Genomic DNA, 22,424 nt, shown 5'->3' on the forward strand with positions numbered 1-22,424 from the left:
TAGGCTTGCAAATATTGTCATATGATTAATATTATTTTGTAATTTATATTTTTGTTCAAAGAAACACGTCTTTCTATTCAATATTTATTTTTATGAAACATTGTTCAAAGTCCCTTTTTAATACTTTAAGTTTGTTATCTTCCAAGTCATGTTTTAATACTTTTTCTTTGTTTATCTTCCAAGTCATGTGTTAATACTTTTTCTTTGTTATCTTCAGTCGTTTTAATACTTTTTCTTTCTAAGATATCTTCCATTTTTTAATACTTTCTTATTGTTATCTTCCAAGTCATGTTTTAATACTTTTTCTTTGTTTATCTTCCAAGTCATGTGTTAATACTTTTTCTTCGTTATCTTCCGTCGTTTTAATAATTTTTCTTTCTTATCTTCCATTTTTTTTAATACTTTCTCTTTGTTATCTTCCAAGACATGTTTTAATACTTTTTCTTTATCTTGGTTATCTTCATAGTATTGTTTTAAGACTTTGTTATGTATTTTTAATATGCATTGTTTTCTACTTCCTTTTTTAAATTCATTATATGATATGGATAATTGTATTTTGGACTTGACCTTGTCCAAAACCAAGTTCATGTATGATGTTCTTTCTGACTAGAGAGACAGATGCAGTTTTTAATTTGGTAAACAAATAATACATAGTTTATTATCTTCCTACAAGTGAAGGTTCAATATTAGGATTATCATAGTCTGAGTCAAAGACATTAGGTTTACCATGTTTTTTATTATAATTTTAGTAACAGACCTTATCTAATTTAAACTTAAGATTGTTCCAGAAATGAACATTTATCCTACATCTTTGCTCTTCTTGTATGATATACATATATATATATATATATATATATATATATATATATATATATATATATATATATATAAAATTTGATGAATTACTCATTCTTGCTTTAAGATCTTGAAGTAAAATAATCTGTGGTGCTCAGTATCTGATTTAGGTGAATTTATTTGTTACAATTATTTATTCACTCTTAAATGATATTCTTGGACAGAAACGTTAATCTGGAATTATTAAGAATTCAGACATCTTGGATTATATTACCATAATGTGTGTGTGTGTGTGTGTGTGTGTGTGTGTGATTTGAATTTATAACATAGCTTTAATAATTTTTCAATCATATCGCTATGATGTCTGCAGCGTGGCAGTTTATAGTGATGTGTATCACTGAGGCATCATGCCGCAGACATGTAACATAATGTCCCACCCAGTCACATTATACCGACACCAGGCCGACCAGTCCTAACACTAACTTTTCAATGCTGAGCGCCCATCAAGGCAGCTGTTAGTACCATCTTTGAAAGCCATTTTTGTAAGACTTGGCCGGGGATCGAACCCACTACCTCCCGCGTCTGAGGCAGACGATTATTGTGATTAATTGGAAGACTGTTAGTACATCAACACATATAAGGTTACTGGTACATTAATACATTCAAGACTGGGACCCCACGTGGCCGAGTGGTCTAAAGCGCTCACCGTTATGGATCACTGCTGTCTCATTTGTCTGCGTGGGTTTCGAGTCTCGGGCTTGACCAATGTGGGTACATGAGAAAGCTTGCCAGTAGCTTCACATGGGTCAGTGGTTCTTTCCGGAGTTTTTCCGGGTTCTTCATCCACCATTGATACTGGCCGCCACGTATAGCCTATCATGTGCTGAAAAATGGCATTAAACCCGAGAACAACAACATTCAAGACTAAAGGGACATGAATGCTTTCAGTACAGGATCTTATTTCATATACCACTGGAATTTAATAAGAACTTTATTCATTAAGACGTGGTAAAATGTTTTTGGACTATTTGGGATTTAATTTGTACATGTAAATTCTGTTAATTTTTTAAAATTTTCACGTTTTTAATGCTAGGGAAATAAACGATTTGTTGAATTTTACAAAACTTGTTGGTTTTCACTTTTTTTCTATTACTTAGTTTAAGACCTTGGAGATGAAATAACTTTCTCTTTTTTGATATCTTCCATGCCCCATTTTAATATTTTGTCTTTATTATCTTGGTTATCTTCCATGCCCCATTTTAATATTTTGTCTTTATTATCTTCCATGCCCCATTTTAATATTTTGTCGTTATCTTGGTTATCTTCCATGCCCCATTTTAATATTTTGTTCTTTATTATCTTGGTTATCTTCCATGCCCCATTTTAATATTTTGTCTTTATTATATTGGTTATCTTCCATGCCCCATTTTAATAATTTGTCTTTATTATCTTGGTTATCTTCCATGTCCCATTTTAATATTTTGTTCTTTATTATCTTGGTTATCTTCCATGCCCCATTTTAATATTTTGTCTTTATTATCTTCCATGCCACGTTTTAATATATTTCTTTATTATCCTGGTTATCTTCCATGCCCCATTTTAATATTTTGTCTTTATTATCTTGGTTATCTTCTATGCCCCATTTTAATATTTTGTCTTTATTATCTTGGTTATCTTCCATGCCCCAATTTAATATTTTGTCTTTATTATCTTGGTTATCTTCCATGCCCCATTTTAATATTGTGTCTTTAGTATCTTGGTTATCTTCCATGCCCCATTTTAATATTTTGTCTTTATTATCTTGGTTATCTTCCATGCCCTGTTTTAATATTTTGTCGTTATTATCTTGGTTATTTCCATGCCCCATTTTAATATTTTGTTCTTTATTTTCTTGGTTATCTTCCATGCCCCATTTTAATATTTTGTCTTTATTATCTTGGTTATCTTCCATGCCCCATTTTAATATTTTGTTCTTTATTATCTTGGTTATCTTCCACGTCCTGTTTTAATATTTTTTTGTTAGGAGTCAAGAGATGTTTCTCAAATAATTCCTTGCTGTCCAAATCTATTTCTAATCTAGTAGGTGAAGTTCTTCTGGTTTTTTGTTTGCTTTTTAGATTCACCTTTTTCTATTTCCTTAAATCTTTCCTATTCTCTCCATTTGACTTTTTAGTGCTTCACTTTCAATTTCCTGCTCTTTTTCTACAGAGAGAAAATCATCTTTTAAATGAAGTTGAAAGTGAGGTTTGAGTCTCCCCCACATGATTTCCAACAACCTCCTCCTCAATTAAATCTTTTTTGCAGGGCAACACCTTCCCTTACTTCCTCATCACCCTCCCTTATGATGTCATTATTGGTCACCACTTCCACATAAAAAACCTTGATGTCATATTACCTAGCTCAGCAGTGAAGTCCCTGGCCGCATGGCCTGTCTTTCTGCACTTTCCACAAGGTCTGTGATGTATGCAACCATAATATCACATTTTCAGGCACACAGCTATAAGGTAGAAAAGGTAAGTAAATTCTGGACACCCTCCCTTGCGATCTAAAATTTCATACCAGTGAGAACATTATAAAAACATCTATGTGTCACCAACTTTTGGCTTTTCACACCTATCTGGAGTCTGGTTTAAAATTTTTAAAACTATTTCCTCGCTAGGGATTTCCTGGGGCACACCTGAAATATAGATATCTATATACTTACCATCTACAGAGTCTGTTCTTTTTTGGGGAGTGGGGGGACTGTTTCTACATCCCCCCCATTATTAATCACCCCACCCCACCCCCAACGGGAGGAGGTTATTATACTCCTTTTGCATAAAGGAGAAACTGTCCATTACAAATGTTTTGCAAAGGTTTTGTTTGCTCAGTGGTGACCCCTCTGACAACCAAAGCCTACAGTATTTTACAAGTCATGGTTTGTTGTTGTACTCTTAACTCAAATAGGCTGAATACCTGTGAACATAATTCTTTATGTGCTTGCAGCGTTTTCCTACCATTTTGATTACTAGCTTTGCACGGAAATAGTCTTTCAAGTTGCTTTCTTTCATGTTGGTTGTATTTGCGATAAACATAAATTTATTTTTCCTGAAAAATACAAATTGTTATATCAAAATCAGAAAGTGTTCTACACTCTTTTCATGAATATTCAAAATTTGCATAATCTATGAGAAAATAAAGCAACTGTTCTAGTAACAAGGATACATCTCAAGAATAGAGTTGCATGGGATTACATTTAAGCTTAATCTGTTCTTACAAGATATGAAAATGTTCTATGAGAAAACTTCTCAAGTAATATTGCAAAATCCATCCATAATAATAAAAACTTCTCATGAATGATATTGCATACAAATCTGCAAGTCCAGGATGCAAGCAGTGTTGCACTCAATTATAACAAATACAAGCCAGCTCTTTCAGGATGTTGAACTGTTCTAGACGTATTGAGAAAACTTCTCAAAGAGTATTCAATATTACAAATTCTAAGAAAACACAAGCAAACAAGCACAATCATAATGTTTCATCAAGAGTTGGAACTGTTCTATCAGAAAACAATGAAAATAAGTAAAATCCACACATTAAATGTTGGAAATGTTCCATCAGAAAACAATGAAAATAAGTGATATCTGCACATTAAATGTTGGAAATTTTCTGTCAGAAAACAATGAAAATAAGTGAAATCCACACATTAAAATGTTAATTGTTCACATTTCTCCACTACACGTGTGAAGTTGCAAAAACAACTTCCCGGTCAAACTGCATGTATAACTTGGTCCTTTCAAAAGTACTCTACTACCCTGTGGCTTACATTGGCAGCATCTTAGCAGAGAAAGTGAATTGTGATCATATCTGACTTTGAGGGTTTTGAGCTTCAGCTGGAATTCCCTACTCCAAAATTTTGGAGAGTCATGGGCTTATTTTTTAATAATGCAACAGCAGATCGAGATCTGCACTCTTTGCTTTCAGTCATAAACCATACAACATATAGACCCAGAATTATCATCACAGGGTGTGCTGGCAGATCTTGGTCTAAGCTATTTGTAATTGCATATGAGCTTGTCATCACTAAAATAATCCTTTTAGCATTTCCAAGTTAGATGTGAACATAAGATTTCATGTATTAGAATAAGCAATTTATTTCTCTGAACAATATGTGCCCAAAACTTTTCTGAAACAAATTTAAATTTTGCCAATATTGCATTATCGATTAAAACTTAATTAAAAAATTTAAGCATTTCTTGATCACTAAGAAAACAAAGAATGAGATGTGACATTGAAAGATTTTATTATATATAATGAAATGCTTCTAAAATACAGCATAGATAGATACACAATATATGTACGAGTCTACAGTGGACCTAGAAGCATGCATTTCAAAAGATTATACAACTTCTTAAAGAGTTTATAATCATCTCCATCATGGCTTGGAACCTATATAAATCCTCTGCAAAACATTATGCACATTATATTCTTAAAACTGCTATCAAAGACTAGAAGCATGTCCATAGATGCCCAAGCCACTATCATACAATTAAAAATAAAACTTGTTAATGACGAAAAGAGACAATTTTAAGTCTCATCGAAGTTATAAATCACATTCTGACACACCATGTGCACAAAATTAAAGTCAAATATAACCAAGGCTTTTGGGGATATAACATCTCATATTCAACCCCATAAACACTTAGTTTAAATTAATTGATCAATTAAGTCCCTCAGAATTATAGAGGTGGAAAATATTATTGCAAAGACAAATGGGCAATAATGTTAAATTTTCACAGAATAGGGTCACATTCATAATTTACTTTGTTCTTTACAACAGGGCAATACTATATAATCCCTCCATAAAATATGGTGGAGGATAGCAGCAACAGCTTACACAGTGCAATATGGCATACCAAAAGGAAATTTTTACACATTTCCTATCAATATTAAAATATATACAAAAATAAGTTTACATAAAAAAAACTAAACACTAATAGTTTTGCATAAAACAATAAAATTACATTTTCATTTGGCTTTATAAACACAATAGAGACCAACAATATTGATCAACCTTAAAAAGAGAACTACCAGTAAATGGGTCTGGTATTTATGTATGCTTAATGTGTTTTGGTGTACCTTATACAGAAGTAACAATTGCTAATCACACAATATGATTATAAAACATTAAGACATAAATTCTGTAGTCAATATTTACAAAGTAAAACAATTTGTAGTTGAAGCTAATTATAAAAATACTGATTTCATGACATCAAGAAGCATTATAAGGACCTGGAATACTTCAACCGAAAACATTTCCCCAAGCATGAATTATTTGCAAATTCAACACTGAAACTAATTCACGAAATATATTTACTGTGAAGACTACAATGCAACGTCTGGTTTCAGTTATGATTTTGTGGGTTTAATGCTATTTTACAGCATGATACATGGTGGTCCATATGTCTGGTGAAAGAAGAACCCGAGAAAACACCTGGAAGAACAACCGACCCAAAGGAAGCCACTGGCAATCTTTCTCACCTAGCCATGTTTGCCAAGCCAAGACTTAAGCCTGCACAGACAGTGATGAGATATCAGTTAGCTGTAAAGGTGAGTGCCCTAGACAGTTTGGACAACCAGGGCCCATATAACATTTGGTAGTACAATGATCCCTCACTATAACACTGTTCAGGAAGTCATAAAAGTGCATAATGTGTACATTATAGGCAAAAATATAACCCCATAATGGAATCCATGACCATACCCATGTTGTAGTAGGTGCCATATTATACTGAGGTCCTTTCTAGTGACAGGCCATTGTATATTAGGTCCATCATTAATGCCCTATGTTGCAAATGTGCTTACCTATTTTAGACAAAAAGACGATGCTTAATTAACATGGCTTTCATTTTGTTTAGTTTCTGTTCACATCAACCTAGAACAGTATTGCTGTTGTGTAAATGTATTGTTATTCTTAGGGTACACTGTGGTTGCTTAAAGAACATATCTGAAAACACAACCATAACCCATCTGTATAGACAATAGGACACCCTTCCACATTACAACAATGACCCATCTGTATAGACAATAGGGCACCCTTCCTCATCACAACAATAACCCATCTGTATAGACAATAGGTCACCCTTCCACATTACAACAATAACCCATCTTTATAGACAATAGGGCACCCTTCCTCATCACAACAATAACCCATCTGTATAGACAAAATGGGGCACCCTTCCACATCAGAGGCACATTTATTAATTGAAGTATCAATGAAAATTACAAGTTCACAGTATTTAAAGTTGTCTCTTTATGCAAGGGATTAAAGGAGGAATACAACAGAAATTAATAACATGCTGGCCTATTACAAGTGGCAGGTTACAATTTTAATCAGACAGATCTTCAACTGCTACAGTGAGACTAATCACAGAGAATCCGCAATGCTGAAACAGGAATATTACCTAAAGCTGTACTGATGTCACTTTTTGCTGATTATGCTGATACCGCATATAGCTGATTATTAAAATTGCTGATACTGATTATGAGACAGATTATTTCAAGAAACTGCCTGTTCTACAGTTAGCGAAAGCACTAGCATTTGATTGACAAGTAAACCATGCCCTATTTTTGTTATATCTAACAATGCCTAAAATGGGTGCGGATTTATGTTAACAGTTCAAATGTGGTCTCAAGCTACCATACATGTGATAACTATTTCACACATTTTATATCCCACCTTATTTCTTATTGTTAACTTATATATGCAAATAAAACTCTTTACTAACTAACCTATTTATTTTGAATTAGATTTTGGGGGGCACATATGCTCTGTGATATGTTTCTACATTCCTTTTTTTAATTTAATGATGGTAATCAATGCTTATATATACGGTACAGTAATGCCAGGTCAAGTTGACTCGTGTAAGTTTCTTTGGTGGGAATGGAGATCATAATTTGCTTGTCAAGAAAAAATCTACAGCATTCAGTGATAATTCCTGGGATTTAGGAAGCAATTCAATCACAAACAAGCAAAGCATGTAAAGTGTGGCAAAAATAAATTTCTGAACTCCTGTTTGACGGAGATGTACTTTGTGAAGCTAGCTATAAAATTGGGTTGGGGCATTTAATTCCTGAATGCGTGAAATCGACGGTCGCATTAGATGTCACTTATCTTACATTGAAAAGTATGATCATAGGGTTTTAGTATTAAAATGTCATTATCTAATTAAAGTTTCTTACAAAACTATTATTTGGAAAATAATATACATAATACAGATTTGCTTAATACCTGATGTTTCTATTAAAAATGAGAGACTGTAGGAAAGTAGATCTTTTACATTTGATAATGCATTTATTTCAGGTGACAACAGTTAGACCTATGCACTAAAGATGATGTGCAATGCAAAGACTATGGAAGTAATGCAAAACAGTCATGTAATGATTTATTTTGTAACAGTATGGCTGTGTTGCTTGTTGTCAATAAAGTAATAACTATCCCATATTTTTCAATTTTCATTGCCAATTACATTAATAGTCCTGGAAAACTATTCACTACTTATTCTGGCGACATTTTGTGAACATTGGCAACAAAATATTGAGATTGGCAATTTTTTTTGCCGACTTTTTAAAAGCCAGGACCATCCCTGTAATGTGTATGCTGCAAGTTCAACAGCCACACAAGGCCTAATTGGCTGGTTGGCTGCTGTGATTGGGATGAGTGCATGCATGGTATTGATAATTTATTGTGTGCAGACAAACAGTGGTAGTTTACAGCAAGCGTGTTAAAAAGTATTTACTTTTAAGAATATACTGTCTTTCAATTAACCCCCAAATCAAATGTTTATTCCTTAATTTCCACTAATTAATTCTGATTTAAAATTCAAGCCATGTCAAGATAAATGTTATGATTAAATTTATATTTTGGAAATTTATTTACATCAGCACCAATTATTTCTGCCGATACCGATTATACTGCCTGTTCCAATAATCGGCCCGATTATTAGTATGGCCGATTAATCGATACAGCTTTAATATTACCTAAAATGTTTTAAAGTAGCACTAATCAGTTATTTTGCTACGGCCACAGTTGAAGATGTACCCTTGTACCTCTAAAGCCACCTGCTCTAGTAAACTAAAGCTCCATCGCCATCAATACGTAGATATTTTCAAACTCACTAGAAAATGGAGAAACTGAATCAGTCAAAAGACTGGCATGACAACTGATTCTGTTATGGTTGCCTCCTTTAGAGTCACACCAACTCCCCTCCCTCCAATACATGAAAATCCCTAATGTTCATGATTTTCAACCCCATAAAGTACCTATACTGAACAGATTCTGAGTTATTTCATATATATGGTGACAATTGCATCACATACTAATTTCATGGAGAGGAAAGAGGACAATTAATTGACCCAATTTCGCCCAAATTAAATCACAATTTCTTGAAACACATAAAAACAGAGCTGGAAGAAATTGAAAAGCCACTCATATACATTACAGGCCAAATCTCGATCTCAGCTAGCTTATAAATGTGTTTCTGCTGTAATACCATCCCCTTGTGCATACAACATGAAATCATGATTTCTTGACACCACTGTAAATAACGGGAGAAACATGGTGATAAGGCATAGATGTCTCTTCAGTCTACCCAATCATATGAAAATGTTTTTATACTACTTTTAAGATGTCCACTATGGCAACTATACTGGATGTCAGACCAACATTTATTTAGGATCAACCAGACCTTGTGATGAAAATTCAGAGACAGGGAGAAAGACAGGGATGTTAGTTTTGATTTGTCACAGATACAGTTTCACAAATTTCAAGAACCCCTAACATACTTACAAAATCAAAACAAGAGCTGGCTGTTCACATGCTAACACACTATGGACCGTACGTTACAAATGCTACCACCACTATCATACCTGAACAATAATTGGAAAGCAGAACTTGTATTAAGGTCATCTAAAATTTCTGCACAACTTTTGATCCTTTAGATTAGGTGAATATACATCAAAGCAATACAAATGATATTCTTCAGCGGACAGGAAACTTGAACCAGGCTTTCTTGTTTCAGCATTAAGCCAATCAAGCTCACATATTAATTATGCACAATCTTTTGCCTACACATACAAACTAACTAAATGCAATTATTTTTTGTCCAAAAATCAAAATTTGTTAAAACAATGAATTCTACCAAAATGCTTAACATAGTTATTCTTTTTAAACAATTCTCATTGTAGTGCATTTTTGATCATTTGAAATTTTGACTATATTATTAAAATATAACAAATATAAGCAAAATGCATAAGCTGTTTTAAAATGCTAACATATGTATATTTTTTTGTGTACATGTATGACTGGTACCGACGCTCCTAATAAATGTATACATAACTAACTGGTATTGGCATTCCTAATAAATGTATATTAACTTACTGGTACTGACACTCCTAATAAATGTATACATAAGTAACCGGTATTGACACTCCTAACAAATGTATACATAACTGCTACTGACAATCCTAATAAATGTATACATAACTAACCGGTACTGACACTCCTTATAAATGTATACATAACTGACAGGTACTGACACTCCTTATAAATGTATACATAACTGACTGGTACTGACACTCCTTATAAATGTATACATAAATAACTGGTATTGATACTCCTAATAAATGTATACATAACTGACTGGTATTGACATTCCTAATAAATGTATACATAACTGACTGGTACTGACACTCCTAATAAATGTATACATAACTAACTGGTACTGACACTCCTAATAAATGTATACATAACAAACTGGTATTGACACTCCTAATAAATGTATACATAACTAACTGGTATTGACACTCGTAATAAATGTATACATAACTAACTGGTACTGACACTCCTAATAAATGTATACATAAATAACTGGTACTGACACTCCTAATAAATGTATACATAACTAACTGGTACTGACACTCGTAATAAATGTATACATAACTAACTGGTATTGACACTCCTAATAAATGTATACATAACTAACTGGTATTAACACTCCTAATAAATGTATACATAACTAACTGGTACTGACACTCGTAATAAATGTATACATAACTAACTGGTACTGACACTCGTAATAAATGTATACATAACAAACTGGTATTGACACTCCTAATAAATGTATACATAACTGACTGGTATTGACATTCCTAATAAATGTATACATAACTGACTGGTATTGACACTCCTAATAAATGTATACATCGTAATAAATGTATACATAACTGACTGGTATTGACACTCCTAATAAATGTATACATAACTGACTGGTATTGACACTCCTAATAAATGTATACATAACTGACTGGTATTAACACTCCTAATAAATGTATACATAACAAACTGGTATTGACACTCCTAATAAATGTATACATAACTGACTGGTATTGACACTCCTAATAAATGTATACATAACTGACTGGTATTAACACTCCTAATAAATGTATACATAACAAACTGGTATTGACACTCGTAATAAATGTATACATAACTGACTGGTATTGACACTCGTAATAAATGTATACATAACTGACTGGTATTGACACTCCTAATAAATGTATACATAACTGACTGGTACTGACACTCCTAATAAATGTATACATAACAAACTGGTATTGACACTCCTAATAAATGTATACATAACAAACTGGTATTGACACTCCTAATAAATGTATACATAACTGACTGGTATTGACATTCCTAATAAATGTATACATAACTGACTGGTATTGACATTCCTAATAAATGTATACATAACAAACTGGTATTGACACTCGTAATAAATGTATACATAACTAACTGGTATTGACACTCGTAATAAATGTATACATAACTGACTGGTATTGACACTCGTAATAAATGTATACATAACTGACTGGTACTGACACTCCTAATAAATGTATACATAACTGACTGGTATTGACATTCCTAATAAATGTATACATAACAAACTGGTATTGACACTCGTAATAAATGTATACATAACTGACTGATATTGACACTCGTAATAAATGTATACATAACTAACTGGTATTGACACTCGTAATAAATGTATACATAACTAACTGGTACTGACACTCCTAATAAATGTATACATAAATAACTGGTACTGACACTCCTAATAAATGTATACATAAATAACTGGTACTGACACTCCTAATAAATGTATACATAACTAACTGGTATTGACATTCCTAATAAATGTATACATAAATGACTGGTATTGACACTCCTAATAAATGTATACATAACTGACTGGTACTGAATCTCCTAATAAATGTATACATAACTGACTGGTATTGACATTCCTAATAAATGTATACATAACTAACTGATACTGATACTCCTAATAAATGTATACATAACTGACTGGTATTGACACTCCTAATAAATGTATACATAACTGACTGGTACTGATACTCCTAATAAATGTATACATAACTGACTGGTACTGACACTCCTTATAAATGTATACATAAATGACTGGTACTGATATTCCTAATAAATGTATATTAACTAACTGGTATTGACATTCCTAATAAATGTGCACATAACTAACTGGTACTGACAACCCTAATAAATCAAAACAATGGGTGTCATCAGATCTAAGTTAACTCATGCAACACCTGCAGTTGTTACAATCTGAACCAGGTCTTCACTTTCTATCTTCATCTGAGGTTAGTTTATGCCTTTCTTCATGCTTTTTCAGAGAAAGTGATGATTTATAACAGTAGTTACAATGTTTACAGTAGAACTGTGTGCCTTCATGGACTTTTTTCTTGTGTTTACTAAGCATATCTTCTGTGTTGAAGTATCTCTCACACTGGTCACATTTTCCATCCATTCCATGAAATAATGGTTCATGCTGCTTCAAGAGGTGTTCAGAATAAAACGTTTCTGGACATTTGGAACACTGGAAAGGCTTCACATGAGTTAAATGTTCATCTGCATGGGAGGTCAGTTCATCAGCAGTCTCACAAGAAAATGAACAGCCAGGGTATGGACATTTGTATTTCATTTTCTTTGCACTCCGTTCCTGGATATGAACATGGGAGTGCTCTTCAAGACCTCTCTTTCTACCAAATGACTTACCACATTCATTGCAAAAGAAAGCTTTCTTATACCAGTTAATATGTTTTTTAGCAGGCTCTTCAGCATGCGGATCTTTTAAACAGACGTTCTGCTCTTGCAGATCCTCCAAAGAATGGATTTTCTTGTGGTTCTGGAGTGTTTTAACATACTTGAATGTTTTATTACAAACATTACAAGTAAGTGCTTTGTTGTAAATATACTGCTTGAGTGGAGAATCCAATTCTGCTAAGGTTTGTCCTCTTTTATCACCTGCACACTGTGGAAGTAAATCTTCTAGGCTGATCCCCTCAGGAAGAATACCATCCAATGTGGATAGGTCAGCCTATGAAAGAAAATATACAACAGATTATAATGCAATAAAACGAACCATGTTAGGCTTTGCAGCTTCCCAAACTTAGTTGTGTACAGTAGGTAGACATAATAAAAGGCTAGGACATGCATATCAAGCCCACACTCATTTACAAACTTTGACCTTAACAAAGTATTGACAATGCCATTGCTGACTCTGGAAAGGCAACAACTGTGTCTTGCTTTATCACCAACATGGGCTTAACAACAACTGGCAGACCTCTACCTCTTCCACTGTGGTCTTGGTCCAAATATCCCCTTTCATCTTCCCCTCTAAGTGTTGTGCATCTTTTTTTTCTCACATTATTAGGGTATATTATTGAAAACGTTATTAAGTATTATATTTTTTCATGCTGGTACATACAGAGTAAAGTCTAGTTAATAGGGTAAAAATTTACATGAAAAACTATGACAAAAATCCTCTTCACTGTACACAATGTGCATGTGGTAAAGGAACCACTCAAGCCGACAATAATAAACAAACGTAAAAACGGTGGGGCCAGTTAGTATGTACAAATGTGGTTAAAATAAATTTCTCCAGTACATCTATCATATCATTTTTGCAATTCAGAGAAAATGCATACTATTATGCAAACTCAGTTGTGAAACGGTTATCTGTGGTAGATACGACTGTTTTTGCTGCACAATAGACATAGCCTCCAGTCATGTACATCAGTTTGGTATTCACTTTATCTAAGTGGAATTTCCACTTGTTCATACTTCTCCCCCTGCCCCCCATACCCATTGTTTAACTTGTACAGTATTAAGCGTCTGCTGAACACACATCAATAATGCCTCCAAGATCACCTGAAATGGCTAACCCATACATTACATGTTAATTACACTCATTGCTATTAATATGTGGCTTCATATTTTGTACAGCTTTAAACAGGTATCCCTGGTAGGACCTGGTTAACTAAGCCATGGAGTTGTGTGAGGTTTTCATCTTCAGAGGTTGTAAATCCATACTATCTCCTGTTTATCTTGTACCATTCATATTAAATCTAAAGTTGTCATGAATACTGTCAGTGTTGATTTAGATTATTGCAGTTAATGCTCACTGATTCCACTTTCAAATTACTAAATTTCTCAAGCTTTAAGTTTCTACATGTTAATTATGGCCCATTTTGACAAGTGATATAAGGAAAATCACAATAAAAGCTGGTTAATAACCCAGTTCATAACATAAATTCATGTTAAATACAAAATGAGATGCTAAGCTACAATGTATCTATGTACTTATTTTGAATAAAGAGTAGAATCAAAATTTTATTTATAAATTTTGTCAGATGAATTCCAAAATAAACAAAAAAGTAGCTCATGTAAAAAATGCATACTCTTTAATTATCAAGGCCTTTTTCCATGCAAGTGTTAAAAAGTTATCGGTAACATCAATCAAAAGTTAAGGTATATGATCTCTCTCAGGTTTACATTTAATAAACACATTTCAAATAAGATGCATTTAACAAAAAAAAGCGTATAGTGTAATACCACTTTCATAAACATGTCAGATTTGAAGATTTGTGCTGTGACGATAGACATGTTATATGAGCTGTATTGAATGATTAAAGGGGATAATACAACTTTTATATGATTTGTTTTTGATACCACTAGAACCAATTTTAAGTTAAAATATTGCAACTTTACCACATTTGCTTTTCTCAGTCCATATTACAAGTCACAAATTCTTTTTTTCCACAAATAACAAAAAACATTTTCATTCAGATGTTTATGTTTCTTCTGAAATATCAGTGCTAAAATATAACATTGAAGCTTAGCACCATTCTGACTGACCACTGTTACAAACACAGCAGCTGACTTCAGAGTAAAAATGTCACTCATTGGCTGGTGCTTGAAGATAGAGTCATGAAAAAGTGACCAAGAAAGTAACATTTCTCATACAAAATCACTTTGTTTATGGCATGAACAGCCAATGACAGTGAGCAATCTTGGATAATGTGTAAATGATTTTGCCGCATTTAAAAATTACCATTTAGTTTAAAGCGTTTGATTTATTTACAAGAAATATTTTCATTAAACAGTGTTTATTTTGAAACCTTACAGCAACATTGACCACTAGCTGCTAGAAAATGCCATAATTAAAGTCGTTTAAGATCCTACTCGATTCGCTTATTATGCTAAAGGGGGGCAGGATGTAGGCTGTGAGACAATGACAGATGTAGGGTATGGGATATAGCTTCAAACATAAACTTGTTCAGATTTTTAGAAAAAGAAGTTTAGATATGCATCAAGGCTATTAAACCTTTTGCTAAATTTAAGTTAAATGCTAAATACCAGTTGTACTTGATACTATGAGAAATTTACATCAACTGCATTTCTCTGTCCAAATTAGTTTCTCACACTCTAACATCTTTATTAGTTTAAAGGTGAATGGTGTTGCGACATTTTCCTTCAACAGCTAATGTAAATTTTGAAACTTTGAATCTCGACATTGAACTGTTGCCAGTATATGTAGGAACTGTCCTGACTGACTGTTGTGGACTCATGGCAGGAAGCCACTACCTAGTGATGCATGTGGATATGTTTAAAAAAAAGTCAGGACAGAGAGAAACTTTTATTTAGTTGAAATCATTTTATCCAAGACATGAATGGCTACTAATGAGCTCATCCATCAATATAGGATACACTATTCCATACATTTTTAAAAAAACTGTTGCACTCTCTCCTAAACAATGTTATTTTCAATGTTTAGAGGTAAATGTGCAGAATTTTATTTTTAGTAGCATATCTTTTTTATTCTAATATATGGTGCCATGTTATTCTTGTATAATAAATTTTATAAAGAATGATGACATGCACATCATATTTGTACCCATGTTCTTGATCATACATAAGTTATATATATAATGTGGCATCCATATGTAATCTTTCACGTTTTATATTTATTACTGCTTTCAATAATTTCATTAATGTGGGTCTTAGAAACACTATGGAAATAAAAGAGAAAATATGACAAATTAATAGATAAATACCACAAGAAATATTACCACTGTATAGTTTGTAAAGGTAAAGGTATGCAATTAACCCCTGCAAAGGTAGGTTTTACAGCGACATGGTTTCTCCCATCTGTTTGTTTAGTGTATCAGCGTACAGAGCAAATACAGTAGAATCAGCAAGGGGTGCCATAAAACCCACTATTGCTGCAATAAAATCCATCTCAGAATTCCACTAGATTGAATGGATTTTCACTAACCTGGTGGGAGGGGGGATAAAATAGGCAGAGTGGACTTCCACTACTCATAGTAGGCACTTAAACCCCTGTCCCACTGTCCATGTCCCTAGGATTGAGTGGGCAGTCCATAAAATGATACATGTACTGTAATTGACAGCTATTTCCAGTATAGTCCAATGGTAATGATTTATCTGATCAGGTCCTAAAAATGTCTTAAAGGGTGATAAAAAAAGATGGTTGTAATTGCTAAATTTTTCTCTTAATCTGGGTGTGAGGAACTGATGTAATGTATATACTACAGACTCTGTGATAATCATTCAATTATAGGTGGGTTTTTTTTACAAGTCATAGAGATACATGTTCACACCACTTCTGTCTTGTGCTTTTCAGATATAAAGTGTTTAAACATTTGGGAAAATGTAATGACCAAACAAGCTTAGTTGGCGAAACCAATATTCTTCATCCAACAAAGACAGTGTAAATTAGACCCAGAGAACTTTGAATTTTGCTACATTAAAATGCTTAATGGATATACAAATCAAATACAGTTTGATATAATAATATCTGAGATATCCTATGACCAATGTCGAGTTGCTGAAAACATGGGCCAGTCAAAACCTTTGATCTACAAGACATGTCTTGCAAATTGTGATTGAAAGATCTCTGCTAATGCAAAATGATGATCAATGGAAATTAATGAATGAGATTGAATTCACATACAAAACTACAACCACAATGAAAGCTGAAAAATTATGCATCCAATGCTAAAGTAATATATGTAAAATTACTCATGGTTTTCATACTTCACAAAGCACACGTTATATTCCTTTACAACAGAAAACACTCAAACTTTATGCAATCCAATGAAATTCTGGAAACATCTGAGAAATGTGAAAGCATTAAAATTCAAGAAAAGAACATTTTGAAGACACATCTTTGAATACAGTTAGCAGTTGTTTATTCATCAAATGTCCAACATATGAATAATGAAGGTACTTAAAATTCTACACTATTCCATATGAAGTAAATAGATTAATGTGAAAGAAACTACCATTTTTTATGTAAAATTAAGTTATTTCATGAATTTTTGTTGTTGTAGGGTTTAATGCCATTTTTCAGCACACGATAGGCTATACACGGCAACCAGTATTAATGGTGGAGGAAGAACCTGGGAAAACCCCGGAAAGAACCACCGACCCACGAGAAGCTACTAGCGAGCTTTCTCACATACCCACATTAGCCAAATCCTCGACTCAAACCCACGCAGATATTTCATGAATAATGTTTTCACTCCCTTTTTTATTCTAGTGACCACAAGTACCTTTACTATTCATTATTCAAATGATCAAATGAAACACAACAACACACAGAGGCGTAGCTATGATATTTTGCGCCCGGGGACGAACTATAAAATTGGCACCCCAGCCCCCTCCCCGTTTAATCACATTCTTGAATATTACCCTTGTTTACTTATTATAATGTAACGTTGTAAGCCTCATTTTGGCGCCCCTGTACCTTGGCGCCCGGGGACATATGTACCCCCCCTGCCCCCCCCCAGCTACGCCTCTGACAACACATTGTAATAATTAATTATCTTTCAGACATATAACTGCTGAATAAACAATCAGCAAATCTGTCTCCCTTTCTCAAACCCCATTTTAAATACATCCATCCAAAGTGGGCAGGTAACCCACTCTGTGTTAACTGGCTTAAAAAAATATATTTTTTCCAGTTGATTAGGACCTTATGTGATAGAACATCCCCACTGTCCTCCATTCATTTCACTGAGCAATCACATATGACAAATACTACTCATGAAGGGGCCCTAAGTGGCCGAGTGGTCTAAAGTGCTCACCGTTCCGGATCACTGCCATCTCACCTTTGTCTGCGTGGGTTTGAGTCCAAGGCTTGGCTGGCGTGGGAAAGCCTGCCAGTAGCTTCTCGTGGGTCGGTGGTTCTTCCCTGGGTTTTCCAGGGTTCTTCCTCCACCAGTTATACTGGCCGTCATGTATAGCCTATCTTGTGCTGAAAAATGGCGTTAAACCCTAGAACAACAACAACAAACTCCTCATGAAACTGTCTAATTGTTTTCCACCCCTGGAGAATTTGTTGACAGATAAAGCTGGGACACCTATGCTTGTGGCAGGCACATAGGTATGATGGTGCTTTCTTTAAATAAAACAGCAGCCTCGTCATGTGATGTATTATGAAAGCATCAAAGCACTACTGGCTTCTGTTCACAAGGACTATTTACAGCAGTGGTATTAAGCCTATCTGATTTTAAATACATGCAAAAAGTATGCTGGCATCTTCTTTGACAGAGATCTTCATGTTTATGTGTTAAGTATTAGCATTGAATAACTTAGACTGAATAACTTACCTAATTAATCCAATTACTGCAGTGACGATTAAGGCTGTTTGCTCATAAACACTTGAAAATGAATGGCAGTCTAATCTTTAAGTGAGATATATACATAATTACTTAAAATTTTGCAACAATTTTTCAAAAAATGATAAATCCATGAAATTAAGTACCCACTAATATGCATTTTAAAAAGATCCAAACTGTGATTAAGAGTAAACACATTTCAACATACAATTTACCAAACTTGAATGATGGCATAAAAATCAATGTCATGCTGTAATATAAAGTAATTAAAATCACAAGAATTTGCAAATTACTCTGATATCATCAGTGCCACTGCGTCTCATTGACCCAGCTGCCTCAGAAACATTCTGGCTGCTGCCAGAAGTGACAACCATGTGACTGGAACCAGGTCCATGCCTCATCATTTGTGACAGGGTGTCCTGAAATGAGATGCCAGTTCCACTATCCCTATCTACTGAGACTTGATCAGTCTGCAGTAATGAGAGAAAGGTGTCTCGGTAGCTCTGCTGAGTTGGAAAAATCCCCATTCCTGGTGTTTCATTTTGTGGTTCCTTCATCATGATGGGTGGCTGATTTACAGCAGCCTAGAAGAGAACAGAAAAGATGAACTGTATTTGTTCACATAATAAGAACACCCTAATGCACAATGCACAGACCCAGCTCTTATAAGCAAAATAGACCAGAGAAAATCAGGGGCTATGATCTTGATCTACCTAAAGTTTTTAGCGAACAGCATAGACTCTGATCTGCCAAGCTCAACAGACCAAAGAAAATTAGGTCAATGAGGACCGTTTTAAGATTGTAACAGTACAGACCCAGACATGACAAGCTCAACAGACCAGAAAATTAAATGGGAGTCCAGACATCATATCTTAACACAGAAAATTAGGATCTATGAATTTTGTTTTACCTAGGATTTTAAACAAACAGCACAAACTATGATCTAAATAGCAATAATATTTTCAAGATTTGTAATGTTGGATGGCCTGGGGGGGGGATGATGTGATTACATTTACATAAGTAGTCTGATAGGGGAAACAATAACTCCATGAATACTGCTACTCATAGCCCTTTTATAGGGGAAACAATAACTCCAGGAATACTGCTATTCATAGCCCTTTTATAGGGGAAACAATAACTCCAGGAATACTGCTATTCATAGCCCTTTTATAGGGGAAACAATAACTCCAGGAATACCGCTATTCATAGCCCTTTTACTATCATCACCTGACTGCTCTAAAATTGCCACATTATGCTCAAAATTTTCCTTTCTTTATATGCCACTAGAGAAATTGTACAAACATTTGAAACATTATTTGAGGAATTATTGTGATTTTCTTTCAAAAGCATCTTTTATTATTGTCTGAAGCATTATCATCAGCTCATGAATGTCCAAGGGAGATTACAATAATCTGAGTTGCTGCCGTTACCATTATAAAATTAAACCTAAAGGCCAATGGATCTGTAATTTGTTACTAATTTAGCATGACCGTATAGTCTGTTACTATTATAAGTACCATAAATTAGCAAATATATGATGTATCCAAGTATAACACACTCATGTATTACCTTTCATTCTTCTAATGTGTGTAGAAAATAGATTACCTATGGATGTATATAACCCACAGGTTTTCGTAAAGAATAATAAATGACGAAGATCGCTGTTCGCTTCTTTGTTTCTGCAAGGGTTGAGCTACTACCGCTACCTCATACTGAAAAAGTCAGTACAAGACCAAATTTTACCAGTACTAACGCTAAGGGCTGCTGCAGTAAAACATATATCCCCCCCCCCCCCGGCACGACACATAAAAAAAAAAACTTCTGTAGGAGATTGTGTTTCAAACTGTTTTGATTCTGACAGTGGAAGGATGGTTTGGAAAATCACTTCTGTTTGGGGTTGTGTTAACAAAATGTGAAATCAATGGGATTGTCAGAAGAAAAAACAAATGTATATTTAAAGTCTCATCTAACCCCCTCCTAGCAGTCTAACATGAATAAAACATTGGGTCAGAAAATGACACCAGTACACGTGAGCACAGGGGTACATTACAAAGAATATTAGGAGTATCCGTCCATGAATCAATGGATGGGGAGTCCAACCTGTAACAGAAGTGTTATATTGTTACAGGTTAAACCCCCCCCACCCCAGCCCTTGATTCATGGATGGTTATTCCTAATTTTCTTTGATTCACCTGACTCTGGTGCGGAATTGAAAGCACATGTTTCAAACACGTGCAGGTGCAGAAAATGTCGCAGCTCATATCCTTTCCTCTACACAGAAACTGACATCCAGGTTTCATCTATGCTGATAAATATGGGTTTGATTATGAGCACTCAGAAATTTTAAGTTATTGAATTTTTAATATCATGGTGTTTACTATGGGAATTGAATTAGTACCAGGAGTCTTATAGACAGCCACAGCAATACACAGTGACTCCACACATGCAAGTGCAATTAACTTCACTATAAATGCAATCATATGGTTCCATTTGTGGGTAACAAGCAAAATTAATACCTTTTGTAAACCAAAGAGTGACTTTTAGTGGGATATTAAACAGATATTCAGATATATCATCTATTGCCAAGAAGTGGGGAGGGGGAACAGTGTGTAGATTTGACTATGTTAGGTGGAGTGTTTTGCACTTTTGTTATATCTAAACAATACATATATAAAATTTATACAATTTACCATTTATAGAGTAGTTATGGTATGCAATATGATATTTCCTAGTTGTGTTTTGAAACATAATGCTTCAGATATGATCGCTTAGGTCACTACTACCATGCTTAATGGTGATGACCTCTCATGACTTTGCATCCCACTAATTTCTTTCAGTGAATGTTTTGAAAGTTCATATTTTGCATTTTAATGGACTTATGTCTACCTTACTTAAGTTTTAAATTATGTCTTCTGGAAGAAATTTTAGGTAATTTTTTGTCATTTTAATCTCTTTTTTTTGTAATAATAATGAACATATAGATGGTCACCTTGACCTTTTACTCATTAATTACATAACATGATATACAGCTGGTAAAATATTTCAGTATTAAATTGAAGAGCGATAAATGGTAATATTAAAAAAAGATGACTCTTATTACACAGCCTTATTTTAACATTTTTTCTGATTTTCTTAAATAAAGCTCAAATATTTAAATGTTGCCTGAAATGCACCATCGCTCTTTAAGTGAACATGAACTTGCAATATAATGTAATATTCACTAATGTAGTCTTTGACAAGCAGAACTATGTACATTGATTACTTATGTATTGAACTACTATTCCTAGGGCTTTCAAGAAAATCAAGGGTGAATATAGGACACATGGTACCAATGATATGGAAAAATGGGAACCAGCCTGGAAATGGGTGAACATAAAATAGAGTATATATGGGTTTGACTGACCAGGATTGGTTAATAATGTAAGTTATGTTTTAGGAAAGAGAATCTTTTTAGCGCTTATCCTAGCTGTAAGTGCAAAAAAATTAGAGACATTGTTTTATTGATCGAATTTCAGTCCTTTAACAGTCTTGAGTTAGGAACACTCATTACTAAAATTAGCACCAGGCTC

General features: G+C 33.9%; 1 protein-coding gene across 1 annotated transcript in view; it reads right to left on the reverse strand.

The window, feature by feature from the left end:
- Positions 1–5,060: 5,060 nt before the first annotated feature.
- The window catches only part of LOC149785210 (uncharacterized), a 35,655-nt gene continuing 18,291 nt past the window's right edge, over positions 5,061–22,424 (reverse strand). The window contains exons 4-5 of the mRNA XM_089979020.1: positions 19,149–19,439; positions 5,061–13,247 (exon numbers count right to left, since the gene is read on the reverse strand). Of these exons, the coding sequence (XP_089835146.1) occupies positions 12,489–13,247; positions 19,149–19,439 (1,050 nt within the window). The 3' untranslated portion in view covers positions 5,061–12,488. The remainder of the gene's footprint in view (positions 13,248–19,148; positions 19,440–22,424) is intronic.

This window comes from Sinohyriopsis cumingii, chromosome 13, assembly GCF_028554795.1.
Source record: "Sinohyriopsis cumingii isolate HCF-2022 chromosome 13, ASM2855479v2, whole genome shotgun sequence".
Classification (NCBI taxonomy): Eukaryota; Metazoa; Mollusca; class Bivalvia; order Unionida; family Unionidae; genus Sinohyriopsis; species Sinohyriopsis cumingii.